This window comes from Ceratotherium simum, chromosome 29 (genome assembly GCF_057802395.1).
Source record: "Ceratotherium simum simum isolate JZ-2026a chromosome 29, ASM5780239v1, whole genome shotgun sequence".
NCBI lineage: Eukaryota > Metazoa > Chordata > Mammalia > Perissodactyla > Rhinocerotidae > Ceratotherium > Ceratotherium simum.
In genome coordinates this window covers 14,819,640-14,840,197 of record NC_141928.1, presented here as the reverse complement: position 1 = coordinate 14,840,197, position 20,558 = coordinate 14,819,640, and the positions used below count along the sequence as shown (strand labels likewise).

Below are 20,558 nucleotides of genomic sequence, written 5' to 3'. Positions count from 1 at the left end.
GCCCCGTGACGTCATGACGCCCGCGCCGCCGCCGTCGCCGCGGTCGCACGAGTCTTTTCCTAGTACCCTGGGCGATAGCTGGTGAGTGGCGTCGGCACGGCCTCGAGGCGCGCGTGGTGTCGCGTGCCAGAGACCTCTACTCAGGGACTCTGGGGGACCTTAGAGGGCCTGTCCGCTGTCCGTCGACGCGTTCCATTCGAGTCCGCCTTGACCTTTAAGGCTGGGGGCGGGACCTGTCGTATCAGAGCGAGTCTCACGGGTTGGGGGCGGGGCTCGTCTCATCAGCTGGGAACTTCGAGGATGGGAGGGGGCTTAGTAAATAGTAGCCGCCGTTTAGTAGCCCACTACCTGGCAGGAACATTTAATTTTCAGAACAATCCAATGGGTGTAGGTATTATTATCCCCCATGATGAAGAAACGGAAGCTCAGAGAAATAACTTGACCAGGGTCATGCGGCTAGTAAGTGATGGAGCTCAAATTCCAAAGCCTCGACTTGTAGCCCTACTCTGTGCCGTGCAGTGGCGAAACAGTTGCCAATAGCCCTTCTCTATTTACAAATCGTTTATCTCACTTGATCGCCCAGGTGTCCCTGAAATAGTATGGTCATCTACATTTTACAGATGAGATAGAGGTCCGGAGAGCTTGATCCACTTAAGGTCGGATACCTAGGCAGTGCTGGAACCACAGGTCTTCTCTCAGTTTGGTGCCTTTTTCCTTTCACCGCACTCTATTGCATTTCTCAGAATCTTGGAGAGCTTTATAGTTGGAAAGAATGAAAACCTGGTCTGGCTCTTCATTTTATAGTTGAGGAAACAAAACCTAGGTAGGAGAAATAACTTGATACAAGTCACAAGTGAGTGGTAGAGCTGCTGCAAATGCTTTTTGAATACAGGGTGGTTATGACTCTGAAAAGGATGATTGGCAGGGAGTGATGGGATAGCTATATTGGAATCCAGTCTTCCTAGCTCTCAGGCAAAAGCTCTGTCTCCACCTTTTAAAGGGTCTCATCCCTTCTTTGGCTGAGCCAGGGACCTGATTCTGTGCGTAGTCAGGGTATAAATACCCTTCTGTCGCACTGAATTTAGAGAAGAACATGTTTTACTATCTCTAAGTGAAAATCTGGCAAACCAAGAGGTAATGGAAGCAGTATTGGGAAGTAGAGCACAGGACCCACTTTCTGAGGCTTAGATTCCAATTCTGGTGCTAGCATTGTGACCTTGGGCAAGGACTTAATCTTTCTAGACTTCCATTCAGGTATTCATCACACTTATTCAATGTCTTCTGTGTTCAGGGACTGCTAGGCACTGGGAACAAACAGTGAACAAGAGAACCATAGAACAGTCCTTGTAGTGCCTCTAGTCTTATGAAGGGACAGTGATCAAATAACTACACAAATATTAACTAATGTTGTTAAAGTAAGTGCTATGAAAAAGTATAGGGTGTTATGAAAGTGGGCTACAGGACATTTGACCTAGAAGTTGCACTGGAGAAGATGGCCAAGGAAGGCATCCTCTGATGCTCAAGCTGAAATCTGAAAGAAAAATGGGAAGTAGTTCATGAAAGAGGTGGGGGAAAATCATTCCAAGCAGATTCAACAGAATGTTTGAAGACCCTGGAGCAGGAGGAGTATTCAAGGAAATGAAAGATCAGTTTGCTTATTTGTAGAATGTGGGTAGTAATCACAACTCTGGTTATTGTGGGAATTAGATAATACATGTGAAAGTATTATATATACAACAAGGGCCTGTGTGTGTGCATACCCATGGTTATAAAAATGTACGTATTATGAGCTAGTATACAGCTGGATTGGGACAGGTTGCTGGGACAATGGATAAGCCATGCCTTTGTAATCCTCATCTAATTCTTTCCAAAATTAAAGTGAATCTTCTATGAAAAACAGGAAAATTCAAGTTTGAGAACGTCGAGTTTGGAAAAAGAATATGTGCTTCAAGTAGTTTTTAAAAATATCTCAACAGTTTGAATAGTAATGCCAATAATTGTATTGAGTGTTTTATATACACAGTGAAGTATAGTGGTTAAGAGCACAGACTCTGGAGCTAGATTGCCTGAAATCAAATCTTGGGAAAATTATTTAGCTTTGTTTTTTCATCCATAGAATGGTTATAATAATAGTACTTATCTCATAGGGTTATCATGAGGCTCAAGTGAGTTAATGTACGCAGTATAGCACTTAGAATTGTTTCCGGCACGTAATTATCACTATATAGGTATTAACTATTGTTTCATTATTATTGTTATAATTTTCTTTTCTTTTCTTTTGTTTTTTTTTGTTTGTGAGGAAGATCAGCCCTGAGCTAACATCCATGCTAATCCTCCTCTTTTTGCTGAGGAAGACCAGCTCTGAGCTAACATCTATTGCCAATCCTCCTCCTTTTTTTTCCCCAAAGCCCCAGTAGATAGTTGTATGTCATAGTTGCACATCCTTCTAGTTGCTGTATGTGGGATGTCGCCTCAGCATGGCCGGAGAAGCGGTGCGTCGGTGCGCGCCCAGGATCCGAACTCGGGCCGCCAGTAGCGGAGTGCGTGCACTTAACCGCTAAGCCACACGGCTGGCCCTATAATTTTCTTTTTAAAGGCTCATTAATATCACCATGATAAAGATGTGGTGGAAACTGTATCTCAGAGAGGCTAAGTGATCTATCCAGGGTCACACAGCTACTAAGTGGGAGAACTGAGATTCCAGTTCAAGACTGCATCCAAAGCCCAGATACTTCCTGCCACATTTTTTCTTGAGTAGGGGTTAATTTTGTTGGATAATACTTGGGCTGCCATAACAGTTCCTTTCCTCAACTTGACTTCTTCTTTGCTGGACTGAGTGTTAATATACATGTCCTTAAGGTAAAGGGTCCAATGGACTGCCTTTATTGAACTTCCACTTTGAAATTTCCTGACTTCTGTGCAGTTACGATCTACGTCTTAAACACTTCAGCGATGTGGTTTATTTATAGAGTTGTCTTCCGGTTCACGTGTACTGGGTCTGCTTTTGGGTGCTGCGTTTTCTGTCAAAGGTTGTTTATTTCTAACCCATTTTGATTTCCTGTTGCTTTGTGGATTGGTATTATGACCTGCAACAGGAACACCAGGAAACCTGTCCTAAATGAAGCAGCCAGATTGAGACCCTGTAGGTTAAAAAAAACACAAAAAACCACACATTATTATACAGCCATATTTGGATATAAGTATGGGTTAAGCATTGGCTATATTAGGCAAAAACCTAGATATAGAAACCTCACTTAGAGCCAAACTTTTGTCAACAGTTTTTCTGAAATAGGGCAGAGCCATTAGTTCCATGGCTGGGGCAGTGACTGTCTCTTTGAGCCTCAGTTTCTATATCGGTAAAATGGAGATTATTATACTTTCCTTGTGGCATTATTGAGAGGATTAAATGACATAATATGAGTAAAGCAAGCAGCCCAGGCCTGACCTCAATTAATAGTAGCTATTGATAATAATTAAAAAAGAGGAAAAAAATATTCCTCCATTTTTTTGATCCAGATCTGTTTTTACTGACTTCATAAACTGATCATTGACATCTAGCATCCCTTGCTATTAAAAATTCCATCAGGAGAAATTATTTTCCTTTGTGCTACTCATTTGCTTTTAAAAAATAATGATACTGACAGCTGGCTTTTATTAAACAGGCACTATATTCCTGGCACTGTGCTAGGTGTTTTACATGCATTCACAATCTCATTTTATTTTTAGATCAGGATTATTTTTCTCATTTTGCAGATGAGGAAAGTGATACCCAGAAAGGTGGAGTGAATTGCCCAAAGTTGAAATTTCCATCCAGTTCTGACTGACTCTAGGCCACCTTATACAACAGTAATGACATGCAAGATTCCTGTATGTGCCTGACCCCCTGTCATGGAAGTCTTTGAAAGGAAGAGTGATAGCTATCAGATCTTTTTTGGAGGCTCCTGCTGTTTGCTAGGCACTCTGCCAAGTGTTTTACCTGCATAAACTCATTTTTTCTTCCCAACCCTAAGAAATAAGTATAGTTATCTCCATTTTACGGTTAAGGAAATGAACGTGCAGAGATGTTCAGGGGCATTTAGTCCGTGATGAAGCTGGGAGTGGATTCCAAATCTTCCTGCCTGCAAAGCCTATGCTCTTATTCAATCCGTTATACTACATCGAAATTTTAGGATGGGATTTTTTCTTTTAATGAGACATGGAACTGATTTTCAAAGATAGTAGGTTCCAGGTATTTAATGCTAATTATTCTTAAATTTTAGCTGAATAATAGCCAGATGTGTGGCAGAAGCTATTAGGGCTTCATTTGTCAGTTAGCTAGGACTGTGTTCTATCCCAGAGGTAGCTGTAGGCTCTTGCTCTTTTCATGGTCAAAGACCTCAGAAATATGTGTAACTTGTGTTAACCCAGAGGAGGGTGGCATTTTCCAGAGCTTTAGTTCTGTGACATGGAAGACCTCAAACCTCAACCATGCTTCAGACTCACATTAAAGTGTATCCTAATTGGTAATCAGTGCATAAGGAACCAAAGAAAATTTTAATTAAATGCTGTTGTGTGAATTTTCCAGTCATTTTATGCCTGTTGAAATAGTTTTCTTATTTAGTTAAAAGTCCTCTTCCAGTGCTCTGCCCTCCCTATTTATAGTATAACTTCATCATGATTTTGTGCCTTTTCTCATATAAGGGTTTAATTAGCATCATTAAAGATTTAGGCTGCCGCACATTTGCTTGACTCTCTTCCTTGTGTGCTACAGGCATTTGGTGCAGTGGAAAGAGCATGGCGATTTGGAGTCTTACAGACAGTGGGCAAGTTACTTCAATCTCTGTGAGCCTCAGTTTCTTCGTCCTGTGAAACAGAGCTAATCATATTTCCTTGTCTGGCTGATGGGAGAGGGATTAGAGATAATTTATTTAAATTGCCTAGCACATAGCTCAGTGTATAGAAGTTGCTTGATAAGTGGTACACATAATTTTCTGAAGTTGTAATAGAGTCTGTTTTACTTACATCTCCTTTTTGTCTTATTCTTTTTAGTAGATGTTCACAAGGATTGTCTTCAGTCATGGCGTTGGGTTTAAGGTGCTTCCGCTTGGTCCCCCCTGCCTTTTGCAACTCTCTCACAGCCTTGACCAGACCTGTTTCAGAAGTTAAGCTGAAGACAGTGAGCGGAAGACAAAATGACCATGGGCAATACGTGGCCTATCCAGCTGTACCAATCCGTCATTTTGCCACCAAGAAAGCCAAAGGTAGAGACGTATGACCTCCTCACCCCTTTCTTATATTTAGCCCTTGATTTATCATAGCTGGGAGGGGTCTCAGAGATATACTGAATTTCTCCCCTTGCCACTTGAGGGAATGGTGTTTTAGATAGTTCAGTTTATTAGCTTAAAAGGTGACAGGGACAGAGATGGTATTAGAACCTAGGGTCTGTTCTCTTATTACCATGCTGCCTCATATGTTACCATGGCTCAGAAAATGCCAAATTTCTTTCTTTCAGATTTAGAATTAGAAGTGTAAGTGCCAAGCAAACCAGACTGCTTGTGGCAGGGATCAACATGTTTTCTCCTTATAGGAAGATCTGTGTTGGAAGTAAAATTAAAACCAGAAGGTTGTTGAGTATGGGGGTATTAGAGCTGTGGATTTAGATGGATGATCTTAATGGTTTGTGTCATCCAAGAATGAGACTTTGATATACCACAGGTCCCAGCTTAAATGTCACTTCCTCAGGGAAGCCTTCCCTGACCTCTTAGACTGGGTCAGGTCCCATGTTGCATGCAGTCGTGTGCCCTGTTATTTTACCTTTGACGTACTTAGCACAGCACTCATTAATAAATTAATTAATTGTAGGATTGATTATTGTTTGTTACATGTCTTCCATGCCGGGCCCTATGAGGACAGGGTCTGTGATTTTCTTGTTGAGCACCTAACAGGGACTGACATGTGGTGTGCATCAAAAAATTTTGTTGAATGAATGAATGAGTGACAGAAGATTGTCAGGCAGACCTGCTATTTGCAGTGGTGGGTCGGGGAGTCCACTCCCAAGGACGATGCTAGAAATCTGCTGCTGAATATTTTTTCCACTGACTTTCCTTTTATGGTTTCATGCAGACCTTCCCTTTTCTGTTAATAGGAAAATTAACAAGTTGCTGAAAGAGCATTACTGCTTAGAAGACTTATATTCTGTAAAAAAATTTGCATTTAATAATTTGATCCTTATAATTATCCATTGAAGGAATTATAATTATCCCGTGAAGAAATTCTTATAGTTATCTAGAGAAGCACAGAGCTAACCATTTTGCAAATGAGGAAACTGAGGTACACATATAAGACACTTGCCCACGGTCATTTTTAGTTAGTGGCGGAACTGGAAACCAAGGTCTCCTGATACCCACAGCACTGCAGTCTTCTGGTGCACTAGATATTAGCTACACCGTGTGAGCAGCACCTTTTCATATTCAATTGGCTCTTGAGTTTTTGTTGTCTTTGACTGCCTCTTTAAAAAGTCAGTTGTTTGACTTTTTCTTTTAGATTTATTGCATTCTTTCTATATTAGGCATGCTAAGCCTTTGTTGATTGTATGTGTTACAAGTATCTACTGTGCTTTTTACTTTGTGGTGTCTTTTGTTGAACATAAGTTTTAAGATAGTCATATTTTTCAGTCCTTTTTTTGTGTCTTATTTAACAAATCCTTACCTATTTCAGGGTCATAAAGCCATTCTGTATTTTCTTCTAAATGTTTTAAAGGTTTTTACTTTCCTGTTTGGATTTTTAATCCATATGGAATTTATTTCTGAACATAATGTGAGGTAGAGAATCTAATTTTAAGTTTCTTTATAAGTTGTGTCAGCACCACTTATTGAGTAGCCCATTTTTTACTCTCAGATTTGTAATCCCTCCTCTGTCATATGTTATGTTTCTTTATATGTATGGTTTTATTTCTGAGCTCTTGATTTTGTGGAACTACTTCTGTCTCCCTGCACTAAATTCCTTACTGCCTGGATCACTGTCGTAAAGTCTTGAATCTGGTGGTACAAATGTTTCCCCTCACCATGTGCACAATTTTTCTTTTTCTTCTTGCTGGCCTTTTGCTCTTCTATATGAAATTTATAGTTATATTGTCAGGTTTCCTCCATAAAGATCTTGCACAGTTCTTTAATCAGGTTTATTTCTCGAGTATATCATCATTTTTATCACTTTCGTATATCATATGTTTTTTAAAGTAACATTTCTGAGAAAGATATGTATATATAGAAAATTGCATACATAAATTGTAAGTGTATGGCTCAGTGAATTTTCACAAAGTGACACAACCGTGTAACCGTCACCCAGATCAAAATATAGAGCATCACTTGTACTCTAGAAGCTTCTCTCGTGTCCCTTTCCAGTGTCACCCTTCCAAAGCTAACCCATAGATTAGTTTTTGCCCTTTTTGAACTCAGTATGGTTTACTTTGTGCCTGGCTTCTTTTGCTAACAATCTTTTTGTGAGATTTGTCCATGTTGTTGCATGTAGTAGTTGTTCGTGCATTTTTATTTCTTTGTAGTATTCTAGTGAATACATATACCACAATTTCTGTGTGCTTTCTACAGTTGATGGACATTTGGGTTGCCTCCAGTTTTGAGCTAAAATAAATAATGCTGCTTTGAACATTCCGGGGCATGAGTTTTCATATAGAAGAGCAAAAGGCCAACAAGAAGAAAAAGTGTGCGTGTGGTGAGGGGAAAGATTTGTACCACTAGATTCAAGACTTCATGGCAGTGATTCAGGCAATAAAGGATATAGTGCAGGGAGAGAGTAGTTCAACAAAATCGAGAGCTCAGAAATAAAGCCGTACATGTAAAGATGTATGTGTTTATCAAGAGGAGGGATTGTGTGCGTGTATTCAGTTTCAGTACATACAGTTCTCCAAGATGGCATGCCAGGTTACACTCCTCCCACAAGTGTTTTAGCTTTCTGTTTGCTTCATGTACTCGTGGACCCTTGGTATAGCAGTCTTTTTAATTCTAGCCATTCTGATGGGTGTGCAGTTATATCTCACTGTGGTTTTAATTTGTATTCCCTCAATGAATAATGATGGTGAGCTCCTTTTCATTTGTTTATTGGCTATTTGGATATCTACTTTCCAGTCTTTTGCCCATTTAAAAAATTGATTGGTAGCAGTTTTTATGTATTCTAAAGACAAGACTTCTGTCATATGTATGTATTGCTAATATGCTTGCCTTTTCACACTTTCAATGGTTTTTTTGATGAACAGAAGTTCTTAATTTTAATGTAGTCCAATTTATCAATCTTTTCCTTTATGGATAGTGTTTTTTGTTTTCTATTTAAGAAATTTTCCCCTTCCTTAAGGTCATGAATATATTCTACTGTATTATTGTATAGAAGATTTATTTTTTCAAGTTTATATCTTTTTAAAAATTATTTGTTCTATTTTGTTGCTCGTGAATAGGAACACTTTTTATCTTGTATCTTGCAACCTGCTGAATTCTTTTATTAGATGTATTGTTTGTATATTCTTTTGGGTTTCCTAGGTTGATAATTATAATACCTATAAATAATGACAGCTTTGTTTTTTCCTTTCCAATCTATATACCTTTTATTCTTCTCTGTTTCTTTCTAACTGCGTTGTTGAGGAAATCTAAGATAATTTGAATAAATGTGATTGATGATAGTAGACATCTTTGTTTTATTCCTGACTTTATAAGGAGCACTTCTTATATGTTAACATCAAGAATTCTCTTGCTTTATTTTTCAGTGGTATCTCTTTAAAGCAAAGATCTTCTATCCCTATTTTACTAAGAGTTTTTATTTTGAATGGGTATTAAATTTTTATCAAATACTCACTGCATTTATTGAGATGATCATTTTTTTTTTAATCTTTTAATCTATTAGTTTGGTGACTCAACATCAATAGCTTTTTCTGATGTTAACCTACTTTTGCATTCTTGGTAAAGCCCTACTTGCTCTTGATATGTAATCTGTATATACATTACTTGATACATAATCTGTATATACATTGCTGGACTTGGTTTGTTAATATTAATTTAGGGTTTTTGAGTCTATATTGGTATGTGAGCTTAGCCTTAATATAACTTTCTGATATTGATAGGCATAGCTTTCTAGTATTATCCTTGTCTGGTTTTTGTATCAAGACTATATTAGTCTCATAATGTGAGTTGGGGAGTTCATCTCTCTCTCTCTGTCTCTCTTCCTGTCTGTCTTATTGGGATGGTCTGTATAAAATCGGGATTATCACTTCCTTGCGTGATTGGTAGGACTTGCCTGTAAAATCATCTGGACCTGGTATTTGTGTGCGTGCATGTGCATGTGTGTGGGTTGACTTTAAATCATAGATTCAATTTCTTTAATGATTATGAGGCTGCTTAGATTTTTTCTTTTTTCTTGAGTTAGTTTTAGTAAATTATGTTTTTAGGAAATTTTTCATTTTTTCTAAGTTTTCGAAGTTGTTGACATATAGTTGTCCGTAATAGTCTCTTAGGAGTATTAAAATCTCTACTGTTTTGATGTGTCCCCTTTTTCTTTCTTGATATTATTTATTTGTGTCTATTTTTATTCTCAGTTATTCTTCACAGAAGTTTGTCAATTTTATAAGCCTTTTAAAAAGAGCTTTTAATTTTGTTGGTCTCTTTTTTAGATTTTATTGATTTCTGCTCTTTATTTACTTTCTCCTATGTCCTTGTTCTTTTTCTATCCTTTGAGCTGGACAGTTACTTTCAACCTTTGTCCTTTTCTTATACGCATTTAAAGTTGTAAATTTCTAAGTACAGCTTTACATGCTTCCTATAAGTTTTTGCTATATAGTATTTTTATTATTGTCATTTCTAAATATTTTTAAATTTCTATGATGTGTTTTTGTTTAGTTTATGAGTTATTTTGAAGTGTTTAAAATTTTTCAAACATATGTTTTTTGGAGAGTTAGCTTAATCTCGCTACGGTCAAAGAATGTGTTCTATATATAGATTCTTTCATATTTGTTAAGATTTGCTTTTGGGATAGAACATGGTCATTTTGTATAAAGGTCCAAGAGTGCTTGAAAAGAATGGGTATTCTTTTATTGTTGGGTGCATGGTTCTATATATAATCATTAGATCAAATTGGGTAATTGTGTTGATCAAATTTTCTATTTTTTTAAATTTGTTCAATTTATCAGTTATTGAGAAAGGTATAATAAAATCTCCTAGTATGATTGTAGATTCATTAGTTTCTCCTTTTTATTGTGAGCCTGTGTTATTGATATTGAGTATATTTAAGCTCAAATCATTTTAGTGAATTGTTTCTATTATCATTATGAAGTGGTCCTCATTATTTCTTTTCTTTTTTTTTTGTGAGGGAGATCAGCCCTGAGCTAACATCCGATGCTGACCCTCCTCTTTTTTGCCGAGGAAGATTGGCCCTGAGCTAACATCTGTGCCCATCTTCCTCTACTTCATATGGGACGCCACCACAGCATGGCTTGACAAGCGGTGCATCGGTGTGCATCCAGTATCCAAACCTGTGAACTCCGGACCACCGAAGCGGAGCACGTGCACCTAACTGCTTGTGCTGCCAGGCTGGCGCCCTCATTATTTCTAATAATGCATTTTGTCTTAAAATCTGTTTTGTCTACACCAGCCTTCTTTTGGTTAATACTTGCCAGGGTTATAATTTTTCCATTCCTATACATTAAACGTTTTTGTGATCTTATGTTTTTGTAAAACCTCTTGTATGTATTGCACATGACTAGATTAAAAAAATGCTGGGGCCAGCCCGATGGCATAGTGGTTAAGTCCAGCACATTTCGCTGCGGTGGCCCTGGTTCGCGAGTTCAGATCCCAGGCACGGACCTATACTACTTGTCAAGCTGTGCTTTGGCAGCGACCCACATACAAAATAGAGGAAGATTGACACAGATGTTAGTTCAGGGCTAATCTTCCTCAAGTGAAAAAAAAACAGGAAGATTGGCAACAGATGTGAGCTCAGAGCAAAATTCTTCCTCACCAAAAGAAAAAAAATTCTTACTGAGAATCTCTAACTTTTAACTGGTCTTTTTGTTCTGTTTCTATTTATTGTGATTACTGAGTTTTTGTATTTCTGTGATTTTATTTTGTGCTTTCTCTTTATTGCAATTTTGTTTGTTTTTTCTTCTTTCCTCCTTTCTATTGGATTAATCAATTTTCTTTGTTCCTTTTTTTTCATCCCCGCTGATTTGGAAGTTATACTTTTTATTTTTTATTGTTTTGGTGGTTACTCTCAATTTCTTTTTTATCTTTTTATGGAAATAAAAAAGCACTTATAGAAAAATGCAGCTGTCACAAGAAAACAGCTTGATAATTTTCACAAACTGAAAATACTTTTGTTATCAGCACCCAGATCAAAAACCAGAACATTCCCAGCATGTCAAAAGTCCTTTTTATGCCCCCTTCTAATAACTTACCACGTTCTACCCCTTGCAGGTAACTATTCTGACCTCTCATGGCATGAATTAGTTTTGTCTGTTGTACCTCAGTATATATTCTTGTATCTGGCTTTTGTATTTTACAGTCTGTATTCTTGTGTCTGTCTCTTTGCTCAAAATTATGTTTGTGAGGTTCATGTAAATTCTTCTGTGTAGTTGTAGATTTTTCTTTCCCATGGCTGTATAATATTTCATCCACAAATACCACTATTTATCCATTCTAATATTGATGAGCATAACTTAAAATTTTTAACATGCATACTTGGTTTAAAAAATCTAAAGTTGCAGGTGTAATTTCCATTGTTTCTAGCTCCAGTTCTTCCTCTTGGAAAGTATAGTGTTATTCTAAATTTTGATCCTTTATGGATAATTTTTGGCTGTTTTCAAGATCTCTTTGTCCTTGATTTTCTGCCTTCACAAGATTTCTAAGTATGTATTTCCTTTTATTATCCTGTTTGGTACTAGTGTTTCTGAATCTGAAGATTCACATTTTTGATCAGTTCTGAACATTCTCAGCCATTAGCCTGTTAACTTAAGAGCAATGAGGTTTCAAGCATGATGGTGACACAAGCAAATAAATGTTTTTAAAAAAATTATTCTGCTGCTTACTGGTTGGTTACACTGGGCAAAACATTTAAATGGCTTGTGCCTCAGTTTCTCATCTGTACAGTGGGGACAATAATAATCTCTGTTCTTCCTACCTCAGAGAGGTGCTTTGAATGTCTATTAGAAGAATGTACTTGAAATTGCCTTGCAAATTATAATATGCTATACGAATAACAGGATCTTCTTACTGTAGATGTTCAATAAAATGTGTGTGACTGAATCTCAATAAATGTTTGTTGAATAAATAAACAAATATAGGATAACATTACTTAAATATTTTTATTCTCTTTCTCCTCCCCATAAAGAAATGCAAGAATATTTGTATTACTTGTGGGAGTGATCTATATACATTATAGAATGTATATGAAAAATCATCATGGTGGTTTAGACATAAAATAGAACTTCATTCCACTCTCAATGCTATTGATTTTCTAAAATATAAGCCCTTGTTGCCACCATTGGGTGGTGGTTAATGTTTCTAAATTACTGTTGTCACTTTTGTCTGTACCAGCCATCCGATACGTTGCATATCCTTGTCTTAGTATTCATTTTAAAATGAATTAATTTATTTCCTATGTCTCCGATTAGATTTTATGGATACCATCTAATGGAAAGTTCATGGATTTAAAATTAGGCAGATCTGGGACCAAATCTTGGCTTTACTATTTCATAACCTTGTGACATTAAACAAGTCACTTTACCTTTCTCATCTCCTGTTTATTTTTTCTAAAAAATAAGTAATTAATTCACTTACGGAGTGCCTGCCATGTGGATAATGCTCTTTTAGGTATTTGAATTACTTAATTTGTATCCTTGTAGCAACTTGGCCACACAGATATTATCCCTGTTTTACGGGTAAGAAACCTGATACTCGGAAAAGTAGAGTAACCTGCCTCCGGTCTTAAAACTGGTATGCATCATAGCCAGGATTTTCACCTGGGGTGTCTCATTATAAAGCCTGTGCCTTCACTAATATCTGAGAAAGCGTTTAGCACAATAGTGGGTACCTAGTTGACACTCAGTAAATGTAGATTCTTTTTTAGGGCAGTGATAACGTTCTATAATTTTCCAGTGCTTGGCATTTTCCCCTGCACATAGTAGGTACTTCTTCACTAATTGTTCATTATCTCTGTTTATGCTGCTATTTTTTTATTCATTGAATGTTGACTTTCTAGCCAAAGGGAAAGGACAGTCCCAAACTAGAGTGAATCTTAACACTGCCTTGGTTGAGGATATAATCAGCTTGGAAGAGGTGGATGAAGAAATGAAGTCTGTGGTGGAAGCACTGAAGGATAATTTCAATAAGACTGTCAATATCAGGACCTCACCAGGTTAGTGACTGAACCAGTGTTTTGGAGAGGGGCGTAGTGGGAAAAGCATGGCTTTGGCAGAGTTGGGTTTTAGTCCCAGCTTTGTCACTTACTAACTGGTGACCATGGGCTGTCACTTTACTTTTCTGGTCCTCAGTTTCTGTGTCTACTTCCTACCTTATGGCTTGGGGATGGGTATTAAAATAAGTGAGGTAACATATGTAATGGTTCTAGCTCAGTGCCTGGCACATACTTCACAACATTTATTTATCCATTCAGCAAATATTTGCCTACTATGAGCTAGGTATTGTGCTAGTACACAGTGGTGAACAAAAACAGGCATGGTCTTTGCTCTCGTGGAATTATACTCTCAAAAAATGAGAGTTTTATTATGACTATACTATAAACACTTCCAGGTATTTAGTCTCACAGTAACTGTCATCTTTGGTCTGATTTTTCCAATTTGTCGTATTTGGCCATTGTTATCCATTACTGGAAACCAAGTGGCTGCAAACCTGCCCACCTGAGGCATTTCTGTACCCCTAGGCTTGACCAGGAAGATTCCGTTTGGGTTAATAACTTCCTGAAAATGGCTTTTCTAAGTGGGAAATGTCAGAACTGTCTAGGAGAACTGTTTGCAGATGTGATGGAAGAAGTGAGTTGTCAGCTAATGGTGCAGGCAGGCAGGAAAAATCCAATTGCTATTAAAGTGGCCTTTTGGAAATTGTCGTCATCCTAGAGTCAAGCCTGGGATCCCCTCTAAAGGTATCTGTGGGAGCTCAGACTGTTCCCACTCACATCTTGGTTGGGATAGCTCATAAGGAAACTAGAAAATATTTCATGAACTTGTTCTTAAGCAAACCAAGTGAAAAATATACAGCTGCATTTATAAACACGAGCAGAAACATACTGAGTTCAGAGACGAGATCCAGTGTGAAACCAGGAGACCATTCCGTCATTTGTCAACCTTTAGACTGGGGCATTTCTGCCTTTGCTGACAGTAGAGTGTGCCATTCAATCTCTCCCAACTGTTTATTTTAAACTTGCTTATTATTTTAGGTATGAAACTGATAAAGTGCTTTGTCTCCCCTGTGCTTTCTGGCCTGTTAACATTCTGCAGCCGAAACCAGAGCACAGTTTGAGAGGAGCTCAGGGAGAAATGTGATACTTAAAATTAGCCAGCAAGCTCCACTCTTGTTGAACTTAAAAAGATGATGGGTCTGGAAAGAGGTTGGGAGTGTAATTTGTTAAATGTTAACCTCTGAGAAAATGCGGGGCAGTAATGAGGCTGAGGGAGATTCTCGCTGGGGACAGATTGAGGGGAAAGGATTTGATGCATTATGTCGATATGGATTTGGGGAATGGGAACCACCACAATTGCATACTGAAAAACCCATGTTGGGACTTCTGTGGCAAAGGATCTTATAACAAATCAGGAAGGCTGAATTAAGATCCATTTTCAGAAGGCCTCCCATTGGTATTTCTTCTTTGCTTCTTTCTCTTCTGGGTTGTGTTTGTGTAATGTTCTATGTAGAACGGAGGCGATGAAGAAACTGGGTGAAACAGGCTGAACTCAGCCAGTCTTTTTTTTGCCAGATTCTTCCATATCATCTTTCAGTACTATGTGAACCAGCAGGCACTTTTCCTCTTACACCTCCATCTGTCTACTAGCAATTTCTATCTCCGAGATGGTTGATTACTTTTAATAGTTGTCTGAGATGCGAGTTTATTCATTTGTTTGTTCTTGTCCTCTTCTTCATCCATACATACATACATTCATTTATTCAGCACAGCATTACTGAGCACTTATTCTGTGCTGATTAATAGGTGCTGTAGATAGGGAAGAGACGTTGTCCCCACCGTCCAAGAACCTAGAGCCTAATGTGAAGGGACAGACAATTAAAGCAACATGTATAAACCATGTAGCAAAGCAGAGTAGTGAAGACCATGGCTTTGGAATTGGTCAGATCTGGGTGTAGATTCTGGCTCCATTATTAAGAGCTCTTGTGACCTTGGGCAAGTTACTTTCTGAACCTCAGTTTCCTCATAGGTGAAATGGTGGAACTATCTCATAGGGTTATTGTGATAATGAAAGCAAATAAATTATGGAAAGCATTTAGCACAATGTCTTGCTCATAGGAAGTGTTGAACAAATATTGGGTACCATCATTATTACAGAAATGTGCATAGGACGCTTGGGAGCTCATAAGGGGGTTTGTAATCCAGCCTAGGAGATCAGACAAGATTTCTGAGATTAGATGCAATTATAGCTGAGTGTTAAAGAATGAGCGGGAGTTATTTGCGCAAAGGAGGGTGTTCTCAATAGAAAGAAAGATATGCTAAGGGTCCTGAGGCAAGAAAGAAGAGACTGTATTAGAGAAACTCTAAGTAAGTGAGTTTGGTTAAAACATAGGAGAAAGTCAAGAAGTAATAATAATAGTTAACATTTATTGGGCACTTGTATATGCCAGGACACAGTCATAAGTGCTTTCCATAAACCGTTTCATTTAATTCTCATAACAACCCTATGAGATAAGCACGATTTTTATGCCTCATTTAGAGATCAGGAAATAGACGCCCAAAAGGTTGAAGGGCTCTGCCCAGTGTTGCACAATCAGGAGGTGGCAGAGTTGGTATTTGAACGCAGGTCAGTGGTCTTCAGAATCATGGAGACTTTTACCATTATATCTCCTGGACTTTTCCAGATTGAAGCCAGTGGTATTGACAACTTTCTGTCTTGTGATGACATTGACTCTGGTTGAGTACTTCAAATCGGATCTTTGGGCCGTAGTATGATACTGCGTTATTCTACCATTAGTTTGCCCAGAAAACTCCCAATTTGTGTCCAAGACCCACTCCCCACCACTTTCTCTTTGTGTCTAAGTTTGAGCCAGCCAGGAGTGGTTCCTACTGTGAATGATAAGGTTTTTCTTCTAGTTCTCATTTGCATAGGAAGACGAGGAGTTGGAGTAATGCCCCCTTTCCATCTGTAACTGTGGCTTTATTTGCTTGCCTTCTTGGTTTGCTGAAAATTTTGCCCCGGGTTTTCCAGAATTCAGATATGGATGGAGATCCTATCCAGGATAACAATGAAATGTTAATAGTTGGTGTTTTTGTTTGTTTTTTCTTTCTAAAAGGGATCTACATGCCAGAATCAAGGTGATATTAGGGAATGGTTCTAAACTAGGTTGCGTGTCAGAATCGTGGTGATCTTAAAAAAAATTGCAGGCTCCCAAGCCCCTACAGAATCAGGAGCTCTGGGGGTGGGGTCCAGGAATCTAAATTAAAGAGCTCCCTGGTGATTCGACGCACAGTCAAATTTGAGTTCCACTGGTGTGTGGGGAAGAGGCTTGATTGGAATCAGAATTAAGCACACCTGAGTTTGGGACCTGGCTCTTGATTGTTTTTCCTTTTGTTACCTCTATGATCTTGGTCCATTAAACCTCCCAAAGTCTCGTTTTGTCATGTGTAAAGTGGAGATAGTAATAGAAATGTTACAGAGTAGTTGTAAGAACTAAAAGTGCTAATAAGAGGTACTTGTTTTTTTATTGTGAAATTTTTGTTGTACATTATTGTTTGTCAGTCACCATATAAATGCATCCCTCCACCCATAAGAGGTACTTTTTTAATGCTTATTTTTTGGTGCCTCTTGTATTCTTGGTTGTTTATATTTAGCCGTAATCCTGACTCAAATCCTATAAGGTAGTTATTTTTTGACTGTGTTGGAAACCAAGGTACAGAGAAGATAAGTAACTTGCCTGAGGTTTCATAGTTAGTAAATGGCAAAGTTGCTGGAGGGGTGACCAACTCTTTCTAGTTTTAGCTCTAAAAGTCCTGTGTCGCAGGAAACCCCTCAGGCCCCTGCAAAGCCACCCTAATTGCTGGTGAGGAATTCCAACCTAGTTCTGTCAGCATTTCACAGCTCTTCTGCTCCTGTGAAAGCCCCTTCAACAGTTTTGCCACGCTGATAAGGGATCCCTAAATATTAGTTGAATCTGAATTAGAGAGGGATTTAGATGTGGGGCAACTAGGGTCCCTCTGAATTCTTAAGACCCTATAATTTTTCTTTTAGGATCCCTTGATCATATCACTGTGGTAACTGCTGATGGGAAGCTTGCTCTAAACCAGATTGGCCAGATCTCCATGAAGTCGCCACAGCTGATTTTGGTGAATATGGCCAGCTTCCCAGAGGTAAGGTGGCCTTGCTGAAAGGGTCCCTCTCCATGGTCTCTTTTGGGATGGAGGAGGCTGGGTCAAGTCAGGAGAAAGTATTCCCTCCAGCTTGGGATGTAACAAGAGAGAAGGCATGTTAAAGGGAACTTAAGGATAAGGAAAAGCTCTCTTCCTGTTTCTAAATTCCTATAGAGGTCAGGCAAGTAATTTGAATACTGAAACAGGCCCCATCTAAGAAGAATAATTGTGGCAATGCAGTGATTGGCGCTTGGCCAGTGTGGAGGGGGCTGTGGTAAACTGGAGAGCCTGTGCCCTGTCTGAAGGGAGCAGCCTCTGCCCAGCTCCTGCTGATCATTGCCAGGGAGAAATGTAGGCCTGGTAATCACTGTTACCAGGTAATGATTTTTATTTCTGGAAGAAGCCAGTAATCCACATTTTTATGTAAGATCTTTGTTAAATATTGATAACTAATTCACTTTTTCTTTAAGACTGTGAGACAAAGTGTATTAATGGGCCATATTTGGCCTGTGGGCCACGAGTTTGTGACCTCTGCATTAGTATTTGGAACAGACCCTCCAAGAATTCCTGTTCCTTTCAAACTGAACTGACCGTTGCAGAATATTCACAGAGCACAGTGCCTCCAAGGCTGGAAGGTGGGTTGCATTAGATCATTGCAGCCTAGAGACTATGATTTCAAGTCTAGTTGTGGAAGATAAATGGACTTTTCCTTATTGGTCCAGTTGGGATTGACCTGGATTAGGAGTCCTTGAGGACCTGGAATCTGGTCTTGTCTCTACTGCCAATGGGCTCTTTGACGCCCATTTTCTCATCTGTTAGTATGAGGTGAAGGAATCTGAAGTCCTTTCCTATTCTGATTGTCTGTTTCAGTAGTTCTATCCCAAATACATAGATCAAAGTTGAATCTGCTGGATGACAAACTGGTTTAGAGATATGAGTAAGGGAAAGCCTTTGCTATGAAGAAACTGTTTCAAATTAGAGGGCTCTTGTAGCTAATGTGCCAGGCACACTTGCGGAGGGCTATGCCTCACCACTCCCCCATTTCATTCTCCATACTGCAGCCAGAGTGAACTTTTAAAAATATATACTGAATCATGTCATACCCGTGCTTTAAATTTATCAGTGGCTTCAAATAATCTTTAAGAAAAAGATTATTGTGGCCTAGAAGGCGTTGCATATGGCCCCTGCCTGTCTCTGTAACTTGTCCAGTCTTGTGCCACTGTCGTCCTTGCACACTGCTTTAGCCACGCTGGCCTTTCAGTTCCTCAAACACCCCGCACCGTTTGCATCCTCAGGGCCTTTGCATATGCTCTTACCTTTGCTTGAAACACTCTTGCCTGGCTAATTGCTACTCATATTTTGGATCACAGCTTAAATGTGACTTTCTCAGGGAAGCCTTCTCTAATCTGCCCAATCTAAGTTGTTCCTCCACACTAACCTCTCTTATACAGCACGGTTCTTTTTCTTCATTGCACTTATCGTTAATAGTTATACATTTATTTACATCTTTATTTTACATCTCACTTTCACTGGATTGTAAGCTTGGACTGTAGGGATCATTCTAACTTGTTCATTGTGTCCAGCACCTAACCGTGGCTGGCACATGGGAACACTGAGTAAATTTTCCTCAAAAGGATGAATACCTGTCATTAGGTTGATAGAAGGAAGGCACTCATTCCTGGTGTTACTGAGGAGCAGAGAAACAGACGAAAAGGGAATTGTCAACTCTTTCCCTTTCTGGCTCCCTGTGAACCGCTGAGACCTCTCCACCTTATTCATCTAATCCCACAGGCACTGCGGGCCAATTTAGGGAATAGCCTCCTAATTACACAGCTTGAAGGCCTCATCAGGCAGATTGCTTTTCAGAGCCAGCCACTTCTGTTATTAAATAGCAAACGGCATTCACAGAAGAAGCACCTGATTGGCCACCAGAGCATCTTATGAGGCAGGAGGAGGTATTAACAGCTTAATTTTTTCTTAGGAAGTTGGAGTATATCTTCATTTTTCAACTAAAGCATCTTTGCCATTTCTGCAAGTTGAAATTCTGTGGGTTTTTGAAAAAACCTTTACAAGCATCTCAGTAGAGAGGTTCTTTACAAGGACAGAGTGAGGAAGTGTGAGTTACGTTGTCTTTTGAATTCCTTTATCTCATCTGGTGTATATATTAAACAAAGAGCTCTAACTAAACATTTCCTTCCTCCAGTTTAGAAGCTGTCCATAGAGTACCCAGGTTCATAGCTTCAAAATGCTGAGCTAATCCTCTCTGTGTTTATGTAATTCCTTTCTGTTTCATATGTGGTTGGCTTTCTTTCCAAACCTGAGCATTTCTGTGTCATGCTGTAGTGACATGATGCAGATTTACATGCATAATCTTTTCAAATGCATTGAAGACAGAAAACTGTGTTGCATTTGTTTAACATGTGTCCTGCTTGATAAATGATACACACAGTTGCTGCCTTCCATAAACTTGCCTGCAGCTAGAGTTAATGATGGGAAAGAAAAGAAGGGAGTAAAAACCACAGCATGATTTGAACAAGGCAAATGGAAAAAGAAATTCTACAGGCTCCATTATTGCTCTTGTGGAAGAGAGAAAGCTAATGTGTGTTGAGTGTCTGCTGTTGCCAGGCTACTTTCTCATGTTTTGTTTCATGTGAGCGACACAGGTACTCTAAAATTCAGCATTATTTATTCCATTTTATAGATGAGGAAACTGAGGATCAGAGAAGTAAAATTTCTCTCCCAGGTTCACACTGTGGTGATAAAGCCAAGATTTGAACGTAGGTCTATTTGACCCTAAAGCCTGTGCTCCTTTTACCATTCCTTCATTAATTCCACAAATATGTATATATATATTTTTTTTGGTGAGGAAGATCAGCCCTGAGCTAACATCTGTTGCCAATCCTCCTCTTTTTGCTGAGGAAGCTTGGCCCTGGGCTAACATCTGTGCCCATCTTCCTCTACTTTATATATGGGATGCTGCCACAGCATGGCTTGATAAGCGA

At 38.8% G+C, this 20,558-nt stretch overlaps 1 protein-coding gene across 5 annotated transcripts in view; it reads left to right on the top strand.

The window, feature by feature from the left end:
• Nucleotides 1–5: 5 nt before the first annotated feature.
• The window catches only part of MRRF (mitochondrial ribosome recycling factor), a 57,363-nt gene continuing 36,810 nt past the window's right edge, over nucleotides 6–20,558 (top strand). The window contains exons 1-4 of one of the 5 annotated variants that reach the window (XM_014782117.2): nucleotides 6–81; nucleotides 5,032–5,240; nucleotides 13,231–13,386; nucleotides 17,438–17,556. In XM_014782117.2, the coding sequence (XP_014637603.1) occupies nucleotides 5,057–5,240; nucleotides 13,231–13,386; nucleotides 17,438–17,556 (459 nt within the window). In that variant the 5' untranslated portion in view covers nucleotides 6–81; nucleotides 5,032–5,056. Of the gene's footprint in view, nucleotides 82–4,801; nucleotides 4,822–5,028; nucleotides 5,241–13,230; nucleotides 13,387–17,437; nucleotides 17,557–20,558 lie in introns of those variants that run through there. The other 4 variants (XM_087419155.1, XM_004423402.3, XM_087419156.1 and 1 more) reach the window with 4 other exon arrangements.